The following is an 11,190-nucleotide window of genomic DNA, read 5'->3' on the forward strand; positions in this document are numbered from 1 at the left end:
TGGGGTTCTGCGCGGGGGTGAGACGAGGGACACGGAAGACAAAAGGAAACAAAGACGAGTTACAGTAAGAATGAAGACTTGTCACTGATACCGATACCAACAACTCGAGTATCTCGCGATACCGATATTAGTCTGATACGGTCATTTCAGACCATTTATGAAGCTGTAAACACCACATTTGTGCTGAGTCATTTCAAACTGTGTCCAACAAAAAGAAGACATAAAACAGCCCAAACATGACATATATGAGGATTTTTCATTTGATTTTGACCAGTATCGGACCGATACTGACCGATACCGATATTCATCCTAGTATTTAAGATCAGGAGGAGGATGAAAAGTTTTGACGTTCAAGTCTGAAAGCTGTGTCTGGACTATCAGAGCTTGTGTGTATACAGCAGCAGTGCAGGGTCAGTACGATTCACCTCTAAAACTATCTTGGGGACGCTTCATTGTCTTTTCATTCATAGGACAACCTGTAAAATTTGGTGGTGTCCTTATTAGGTCATTCTTTATATGTTGTTTGTTGTATTTATCTCAGATGTACCACACTTTGTTTCAGCTGTTGTTGTTTTTTAAGTGCTTTATAAATAAAGTTGGATTGGATCTGTCTTTGTTTTGTTCAGTAAATCACATGGAACGACTACTGGGTACGATAAATACATCTCCCTTTCCTTAAGGTTATTATAGTTAAAGAAAATTAAAATAAAATAAATACTAGTTTACAAACAACATATAACTTAGTGAAAAGTGTGTGTTTTCATCTTTATAACTTAACTTCATACATAATCCTTTTGGGTTGATATAAAGTGTATTTATTTTGAAAGGTTGTATTTCTTCACTTCTAAAATGACATGTTTTGCTGGGTTTTTACGACACACAATACTTACTATAAAAACTAAACTAAAACTAAGCATTTACAAAAAAAGAAACACTAATAAAAACTATATAACGGACTGTAAAAATGATTTTTAAAACCATTATAACCTTGCTTACAGTATGATCTCGGTTTTGCTCACTGACCACACGTGACACACTTTGTTATTTTTGCATTTATACAGAAGACAAATTAGATTAAAGAGTGTGAACTTACAGGTAGTTCAAATGTTTGCGTCGACTCTCCTTCCTCATCGTAGGTGAACGTCCCCAACAGTGTCCCCTCGTCACTGTCGTTCTTCAATCCCTGGCAAAGGAGAGAAAGTGGTGATTAACTAAGAGTCAGATCTGCAAAGTCTGAAACGGAATCATTTAAAAAGAAGAGTAAAACAGAACAATATCAATAATAAAACCCAGGTCTACAATTACACTAATAGAGAGAAAACAGTGTTTCTCACATAGACTTCAAAGTCTTTGAGTGCCGAGTCGATGCGTCCGGTCGGGGAGTTGTAGCGCGGCAGGTGGTCGAGCGTCACGTGACTTATCGTTACAGGGTGAGAGAGAGAGATGACGAGAGTTCCCTGGACCCCGTGGAACGCCCAACATTTGCCAGGAAGCAGCACTGGGTGACCCTGGGAGAGAAGAAGGGGAGGAGCCAAAGTTGTGTTGTTTTTTTGACTGCAAACTGAACCACGTGTGACAGAAGACGTGTGTGTTCAGAGTGAAGGAGACAAAGAAGGCGACCGCTGTACCTGTATGACAGTGCGCGGGCTTTCAGACGGATACCAGAGCGGGAAACCGAACAGCGTCACACACGCTGAGCGAATCCGATACGTCTCTGAACACCTGGTGCTGATCACACTGGCACCTACAGACACACACACAATTCTGTTGCAATTAAATCGGTACAAAATGAATTTACGTCACAGTGACGGTGACAATGGTGCCCTGGAGGTTTCTGACCTTGAGTCTCCAGGGCAAAGTCGGCCATTTTGTCAGCCACGGGACGTCCACAGTCTGCGTCGCTCACTTTGTCACCGAGTCTGAGAACATCCTGCTCCTAAAACACACAATCGCACACATAGCACATAGAAATATAGGTAAGGAAGCCATAAAGGAATATACACAAACACCTGGCGTGACTGATAGTAGGAGCACGAATAAATAATATTGTCATGTTTGTGTGTGTGCTTGCAGTCTCACTTTTATACACTTGAACTGCAAAATAAAGTCTTACTCAAAAATGTAATTTGAAACTTATTATTATAATTATTTTAACACACAGGGATTAATAAGCGTCACAATAAAGTACTCTTTTTATTATGTCTCCTACCTTGATGCGGTCAGTGAGCCACCTCTCTATGGCCTGTTGGAGCTCTGGGGTTAGATGGTCAAGGACAGGGGCAGGGCTGGGTTCAGGACACGGGGCAGGAGGAGGCATCAGCCGGATGGACGACAGCTCCTGGTGCAGCTGCAGAAAAAGAGGCAGTCACATAATTTACACAATGCAAAGAGATGAACAGATCAGAAGCTCACGAGAACCAAAGAGTGTGTCACTCACTTTAGCATTCTGGGCCTCCAGAGCTTGGATCCTGAAGCTAAGGCTGGAGGCAGCAGATCTGCTATCAGTCTGATATTCCACCAACTGCCTGGCCAGTGCAGCAGCCTCCTGTTCCAGATGCAGCCGACCGTCCGAGTCCAGAACCTCAAGTTTAGCATTTACACCCTGCATGTCCAGCTTTATCTGCTCCTTCATCTGTGAGAGGAAGTGTCGACGAAGAGGTCACAGTGGATAATTACAATCTAATAATACAAATCAGCCATTTTATTAACTCACTGATATTCTTTTAACCCTTGGGAATAATAATACACAATAACGCCTTATATGGACATCCTACGGGTGTGTGTTTATGAGTCACATCTTCAGGCTTTACAAAATGTGTGTTTTTGAGGCAAAGTTGTGCAAAGTAGTCACAAAATAGACAGTTTTTCTTCTATTTTTGTTCATAAAAAAGAGCAAGTGAACTTTGAACGGTGACATATTTCCAGATTTCACTAATTCAGTACGATTTTAAACCAAGGAAATTGTAGTTTTAGGTCAAATAGCAAGGACTTTTGCACTAAGCAAACTACTGGACTACAAAGTTCAATCCCAGCTTCACTTGAACACATGTTACATCATCAGGCATCAGGCTTCAAAACAGTAAATAAATCTATCACATTTCTGCACCAAATCAAATTATGTGGAGGATGATCTGATGTGGCAACCGCTCATAGAAGCAAAAAAAAAAGAAGAAAAGAAAAAAGAAAAAAGAAAAAGTTCTTTGTCTTTATCGCTAGATGTCACTGCAACACAGATTCAACATTTCACGGCCCACAGAGCAAGTTTGTTGGATATTAAATGAAGTAGTTTACCTGAGAGAGAAGCTGTTGCTGCTTCAGCTGCAGCTCCGCCTGCAAACACACACACACATAATTCAGGTTACACTTTTTCATATATAAATATCTGACAGCCTTCATTTATTTATCAACTAAAAAAAGGTAGCAGTAGTGTTTGAGACTATGGCCAACTGATAAAAGTACTGCAGGATTCATGTCGTGGGCTGTAGCGGGAAGTGGAAGTCAGCTGTGTTTGGGGAACAAATGCTAATACAAACCAAAACAGTCATTTTTCGACATTTTTCGTCTTTGAGATTTCTACTTGAGGCTGGTTTTCCAGTTGCCAATGACAGCTGTGCTTAAGATATTGACCTGCTTCTTCTTACCAAAAGATGCTGCATCTTCTTTTCCACAACAGCAGACACAACGGCTGGATCCTGGAGACACAGAAGAGACGTTTAACACAGATATTAATGCCAAATGAAATATCCTTCAGGACATAGAGAAGTTTAAAGACTTCTGCTGTTAAATAATTGGTAATAGTTTGAGTGACATGCAGTGTAGCCCTACCACCACAGGTGCATCACGCATGGTGTTGGTTTGTTGAGGAGGAGGAGGGGAAGGAGGAGGAGTGGCAGTGATAACAGGCTGACCCGTGGGTTTTTTCAACGCCGGGGTCTGTGCTGGTGTCATGTGGGAGATGAACAACGTCAACAGGGGAAGGAGGAACCAGATACCTGGAGAGAAGGAGAAAAGGGACAACGCCTTCAGAGCTTGCACAAAGCAAACATCACCTGACTTCATCATTGCGCTGCGATCAAAAGGTCCTCACATGGGAAACTCGACAGTAACGACATTTACAGTGACTCATTTAATTAGACTGAGGTGCTGCTGTGCTATGACTCAAACACACACACACACACACACACCCGGACACTGCTGTCTGTGCTTGACAACTGGAGATCACAGGTTTGTGATAATGACGTGAACGACGATACTCGTACCAACACTTACAATAACTATATGCGGATGGTTTACATTTTTTGTGGCGGGGACACAAACTCTTCACAATAAAAGTGAATGAACAGTTTTAAAGTCGTTCAGCTCTTGAAACTGTAACACTCATCTTGAATAAAACACAATTCAAATCATACAAATTTACAAAAATCTGTCAATCTGTCAGATGTACAGCAGAGCAACAAATAAAAACATGGAAAACAGGAAGTGTTGCTTTTAAATTTAAATCTTAGAAAACGTATAATAACTTACATAGAAGTGCAATGAGGAGAAGGAGAAACAGAGCACACGCTTTCTTCATGCGTCTCCTGAGTGAAGTGTCAACTGCAGGGACAAAGGGGAGAAAAAAAAGACCATTTGCAAGGATTCTGATAAGCTTGATCCTCCAGTCATGTGAAAGCTGTATGTATGTGGACAACACATGGTAATGGGAACACACACACACACACACACACGCAAATCTTAGACTTAAGAATGTCTATTAGCATGAACGCAAACACACACACACACCAAACATCGTACCTAAAGCTGGCAGATGCATTAGTTTTGAGTGAGCTGTGACAGCCATCAATGAGGCAGAGTCTGAAACACAACAAAGTGAAATGTCATGAAATGTGTGTTGTCATGCCGGACACATTGAAGTACATGCACATTAGGGCTGTCACTTTTTATGTAAAATCATAATAGAACCCCCAAAAAAAAAAACATTTCAGTTCAAAATATACACCCTTGCAGCGCATCAGATGGTGTGTAGTAAATAAAGCATGGGCTGCAGAGGGTGCTGTGAGCTCAGCTTGGCCTTCGATCCTTTTTGAACGCCTTCTTGGTCGACTAAAAAAGAAGATAGAGGACACAAGAAAAGACTGTCCTCCAACCATGTGTTGGAGTGGCCAACCATGACACCAAAGCACCTGAAAAGCTGTGTGTGGAAGTACAAAACAAACAAAACAAACAAATCTGCAAACTCACAAGTTAGCTGAGCTGTTTGCTCCATGAGCGTGAAGCTGCAGAGGAGGCATCGCAGGGGCTTTTACCTCTCACTGATGTGAAAACTCACCGCTGACGCTCCCCTCTCATGGTTATGTGCATTTATTTTCAACAGAGCTGAGGAACCATGTCCGCGGCAGTTGGCATCTGTTTTGCATGCTTCTCGCCATTCCGGAAAAATGAATGGATATCGAAAATGAGGTCATCACTGCCTTATTGTTGTAGCTGGTACCACGCTTAGTGTGTGTGTGTGTGTGTGTGTGTGTGTCTGCTGATTCTGAGGACTCTTGCAAGAATAAATTAGGGTGAAAATCCTGCATAGTTCAGCTTTAAACCTCGCATTAGTAAGAGTAAGAGTATAATACATAATCCTGTTGTGTGTGTGTGTGTGTGTGTGTGTGTTTGGGCAGGGGGGGATATCCAGACATCTTTGAAAGAATGGCAAGTCACATAATATTTGTTTGAAACAGTCAGTACATTTCCATGCTCAGTTACTCTGTCCTTGTCCCAGTACACAAGCACAGACCAACTTTAGCTGGTACCTAATTGTAATCAAGTGCCATTCCAGACAGAGCATAAATTCTGTCTCTTCCTCCGTCCAAAAATGCAGCATAACTTCTGTTTTTCTTGCCGTTATCTCGCAACAACTGTAGAGCATGTGTAGAGCACGCCAAGGTATAAATTTGTCTCCCAACCACAGTTGTACCCTCACACGATTCTTCATTTTTTTTTATCCAACATCACGTTAACATATAAAGTGACAGCCCTTAAACACATCGATTCACTTTTGTACTCACCCATTAGCTTTAAGAAGGCAGTGTTGATTCTGTTCATGTACTCGGAACTGGGAGCGTCACTGGGAATACTCGATCCCCCGGTACTGCTGGTGGCAGACACGGGCTTCCTGTCAGTCCCCTCGGACGACGAGTACCCCGAGCTGTCCACTCCGCTCTGACCTAGCTCCTTGGGGTTGGGCCTCAGGTGCAATCCTGGCCTGTTGGAGACGCAGTGCCCAGTGTAAGAGCTCTTCTCTGAAGGAGGCACAGTGGGGCAGCTTGTGGGTGTCTGACTCCTGGATCTCGATGGGGCCAGGGCAGGCCGGGGGGTGGCTGTGGTGAAGGTAGCGGTCCTCATGATGGGCTGGGTCTGGCTGCTCAGGGGAGAAGGACTCAGGCCTGAGAGGCACATGAAGACAAAGAACACAATATTTGATTGTAAATTACTTTTTCTTTCTGGATTGTTTTTGTTCACAACAATCCAATTTTTGTAAAGCACTTTGGATCAAAGAGGGATAAATAAAAGACACAATAAAAGACATTAAAGGTCACACGAGGCAGTTAAATGTAAAAAAAAACAAAATACAATAAAACAAGGCTAAGAGGGGGGTGTGAGAGTGTAGCAGCTCAGAGAGGTAGGGTGGGACAAGACCAGCAAGTCATTTAAAAGCAAATAACATCATTTTAAATTAAAATGTATAGGCAGCCAGTGGAGTGAAGAAAAAAATGAATGTGTTCATAATTATTTCTGCGTGCCGGTTAAAAATTGAGATGCAGCACCATTTTGTGCCATCTGAATACGGGTGATGATTTAATTTCTGAAACCTTTCTTCTGAGCTCCTCTTTGTGTTTTCAGTCAGAACTTTTTGCAGCCGCCTTCTCTCTTAACTAAAATGACTCACTTCCTGTGTTGCTGAGTGACAAGATCTAAACACTGCTGTATTGGAAGAACACAGAGAGCGTCACGGTGAGCATTGTGTCAACTCATTTGACTATGTTTTGAATGTAACATTTGCTTATATTTTAAAATCACACACTGGTTTTTGACATTATTACTGATTTAATCAGTTGTTCCCCATGTGAGGAAAACCCCCATGGTGACGCGTCGTGTCAAACCTGCAGTCCGTAAAGTTATATCTGCAAAAATATGAAAATACGTTATGTTTTGATCTGTCGTTTTTTGTCTCGTGAAAAACAGAAGGACTTTTATTCAACCCTCTAAACTTTGGTTGAACTCGTCCCAACAACCAGGATATGCATCTTATGTGACCACACACTTCAATCCTGAACTATTTGTTTATCATATACAACAACTAAGATAAAACTCATGTCCCATGAAAAACTTTGTCCTTGGCCGTGTTTAAGTCATGCTATTATTGCTACTTTCACAGGAAATGATCTCATTATGATTCTCTAGCAACTAGGACGTTGTGTTTTCTTTTACCTTCAGTGCCAGGTGTCTCTCGGCTGAGTGAACTGGCATTGCTGTTGGCTATGCTGGATGTTCGGGGGCTGGCCTTGCGTGTGCCTGACTTCTTCTTGAAAACCCTTTAGAAAAAGGACGAGACAACAGCGACACAAACACATGAGGAGGAAAGAGCATTAGAAACGAGACAGAAAATGACAAAAATATGGAAATCGGATGAGCTGAATTCAAGCTTTGCACCACGAGTTACATACTTGACGGGGTTTTCGCGGTACGATATGTTTGTCACACTGCTTGAGTCTGATTCCTCATCCGAGTTGTAGTAGCCACCAGACACCAGGCGAGAACTTCTACGAGACATGACTGAAAAACACATGTAGAAAGAGAATAGGATTTAGCTTCTTAAAATGCACAATGTCTCTGATGAGTACAAGCTGGCAGGAGGTGGTTGTACATGCATCATAATTTGAATTCTATGGCATTAAGTCCATATGAGACATATTAGCATTGTGTTTTTTTAAATCATATGACACTCCAGCTCGGGCTGCAACGATTATTCGATTAATTGATTACTAAATTTGTCGTCAAACTGTTCTGATCATCGATGAATCGTTTTTTTCAATAATTAAAACAAGATTTCTGATTTTTCGTCCTCTTAAATGTGAATATTTTCAGTTTTCTTTGCCCCATATGACATCAGAAATCCTTAAAACAGAATCATACTGGATTAATTGAGAAAATAATCAACTGATTATGAAAATAATCGTTAGTCGCAGCCCTAACTCCAGCCTTGTCTGACAAAATGTTTCAACCACAGTCAATCCTTCCTTAAAATGACTCTCCAACATCACACTTGTCTTATTTCTAATAAACACAGACAAAATCCATTTGGCTTTTAGATGAACAAACCAAGGTGATGCTGACTTCAAGGTTGGTGGCGTTTCACAAAAAGACCAAGAAAAACATAAAGTATTCAGTTAATTTATGAATTCATTTTCTCATGTTCATTAACATATCAAATCATGGACTAATTGTTGCATCTCCGGATGAGACATTTTGACAATTTAACAGCATATCTATGAGTATGAATTAGCAACTGTGGGAACCAACGTTATCATAGCAGCAGTAAATGCAGTAGCCTGTGCAGCTCCTTTAAATGCTGTAAAGCTGAATCAGAACCTGAAGGACCAGTAGCACCAATTAAAAGTATAAGAACAGACCGAGTCAGAGCATAAGAAATAAATCACCAATTGTTTTGATAATCCATTTTATAAAAACAAGTTATGCAAGTTCACATTCTTAAATATGAACGCCTTCTGTTTGTTCGTTCCTCTGACACAGGAGAATAACTTCAACTATCATAGTCTTCTTATATTAGCTTGGTTTGTCAGTTAGTGTTTGAAGTCTCTGACAGATGCTCTCTTGGTTAAATTTAGCCACCTGTAATCCTGGCTAATCTCTGCTGCTCTAACAGCCACTGAGACCTGCAGAATACATGAAAAAAACACAGGTTTAAAGAACAAAGACACAGACACTGTAAAACCATGAGACAAATACATGCCCATATGCAGCATACCTTATATGATCCCCAAAAAAAAGATAAATAACAGATTAGCAGCTGGTGATCGTACCCAATGTCACTGGCTTTATCTCACAATGTGTCAAAGTGTCATAATATTGTGACACTGAGTCTTAATCAGGAAGGAACTGAACTTTTCTGATAAACCTGAATTTATGCAATTTGTGAGACAAAGTAGTCATTTAAGCAGCATTTATAACAGCTGTTCTGTTCACTGTGCAGGGAGTAAAACTGCTCGACAACAACCATCTTTGATAAAAAAAATCTCCATTTACTTGACTCCACGCATCAGGGAAATCCACCAAACTTTAGATTCTGCACTGTGATTCAGTCTTGTAAATTTACAGTATATCCCACATCCGTCTGCGCCTGCTCTCCCATTTAAAAAAAGAAAAACAGAAAAGAAAGACTCGTTAGAATCTTGATGAAAGCTACTCAGCTGGAGCAGAGTGTAACCAACTTGTGCTACTGCAAAAAGGGCGGCACAGGACGACACAGAGGGAAGCTGTGGTCGTCTGTACCTAACAGATAGAGGCAGGAAGTCAGTGTGACTGCACATGTGCACACAGAGAAACCACCACTCCCACACACGGGTGTTAAACCTGGTAACACTCGAGCACGGCACACGTATGTTCTGTACACATCTACAACATCAGTGCATTAAATGCTGTGCTGCAAAAATCAATAGACTAAAATGACTATTGTTACATTTTATGGACCAAACAACTCATCGGTTAATTGAGAAAATAATCAACAGATTAATCAAAGACTGAGATAATGGCGTAGATTTATTGATAGGTGACATACTAACAGGCTGCTGGAATTACATATGTGGTCTGTATACTTGGAAAAGTTAGCAATAGCATGCTACCAAAGTCATACCATTGAAGAATGCAACCTAAACAACCCTCTTGACAAGCTCCGCCCCCCCAAAAAAACACTAGAATTCCTTCAAACTAAACATATTATGGGTTTTGATGCTAAATGAAGGCTACATAGGTTCTCAAACACACTGTACTTTTTAATGAGCATTTAACAAAGAGGATGCTGTGTGGATGATGAAACGTGTAACTAAAGATAAGTGTTTCAAAAACCAAGAACAAATGTATCCCACAAACACAAACAATTTTACACACACCATTATTAGCAGAAAACAAAAGTCGCAGCCATTTTGACACCACAGCGGCAATAATTCATATTTCTAACTGAGCAGCACATACAGTAAATGTCTCCATTTCAGTTGAGAGGCTTTAACAGTGTGTATTTTAATTCCCTTAACTCCCCCTTTCCACTTAAAATGACATCTCAGAACAGCCTACTGCAGCATTTTTACCCTCCCCTGATCACACCAACCCCCACCTAATTTCAGGCAGAGGACACCAATGCACCAAGCTATTCCTCCTTCCTTTTCTTTCCTTAACAATGGTTCCTATTGAAATACTGTACAAGTATTTGCCCAAGCTGCTCAGTCTTCAACAGTAATAGTCTTTGCTCGGAGCTAATCGTCCTCTCTCACAAATCCAAAAGAATGCAACAGATTAGAAAGGCTTATTGTCGTTGTGTAAAATACAATTTAACAGTTTACTCCTGATTTGGAAATCAATTTTACATTGGGGAATGACTTGAACGATTACAATTTTTTTAGGTATTGCTATTTGATTTGTGATACCATTTCAAATTCAATCTTCCTTTTGATATTTACTGTAGAATTTACGTTAAAAAATGTTAACAAATGAGAAGCCAAATATATATTTTTTTCCAATACTTGTATTTATATTTTAAACTGGCATAGAATAATCAAACAAAAAACATTACAAAAGAGTCTGTAACAGAAAGTAATAACATACAATTAACCTTTTTGTAAACCTTCTCTGACATTGAAATAGGAAGGCAATTCACTCATAACTGAGCAGCATGATGAGCATTTGTAAAACTATTATTGATAATAAAATATAAACCCTGTGTCAGATATGCTGCACTATTATCCTAAATTGCAGTCTTTGTAATTTGCTAAATGCATAGACTTAAATTGCTATTTCAGTTTGAAAACAACCACCACCCATTTTCAAATAAATCTCTGCTTCATGTCCTGCAGGAATCATGTGCACAAAGAGATAACATGTGACATCACAGCTACACTTAACACACAT

At 40.3% G+C, this 11,190-nt stretch overlaps 1 protein-coding gene across 1 annotated transcript; it reads right to left on the minus strand.

Annotated features, from left to right (window-relative positions):
• Positions 1-1,069: 1,069 nt before the first annotated feature.
• On the minus strand, positions 1,070-9,547 carry LOC122770941. Its single transcript, XM_044028176.1, has 15 exons — positions 9,316-9,547; positions 7,716-7,824; positions 7,480-7,583; positions 6,057-6,434; positions 4,795-4,854; positions 4,525-4,596; positions 3,826-3,992; positions 3,642-3,692; positions 3,292-3,330; positions 2,438-2,632; positions 2,210-2,347; positions 1,840-1,936; positions 1,629-1,744; positions 1,335-1,508; positions 1,070-1,183 (listed from the first exon to the last, which is right to left on the minus strand). Exons 2-15 carry the CDS (start codon positions 7,820-7,822, stop codon positions 1,070-1,072), a joined length of 1,812 nt encoding a protein of 603 aa, XP_043884111.1. The 5' UTR covers positions 7,823-7,824; positions 9,316-9,547.
• Between the last annotated feature and the right edge of the window lie 1,643 nt (positions 9,548-11,190).

The sequence above is a fragment of the Solea senegalensis genome, linkage group LG6 (genome assembly GCF_019176455.1).
Source record: "Solea senegalensis isolate Sse05_10M linkage group LG6, IFAPA_SoseM_1, whole genome shotgun sequence".
Lineage (NCBI taxonomy): Eukaryota > Metazoa > Chordata > Actinopteri > Pleuronectiformes > Soleidae > Solea > Solea senegalensis.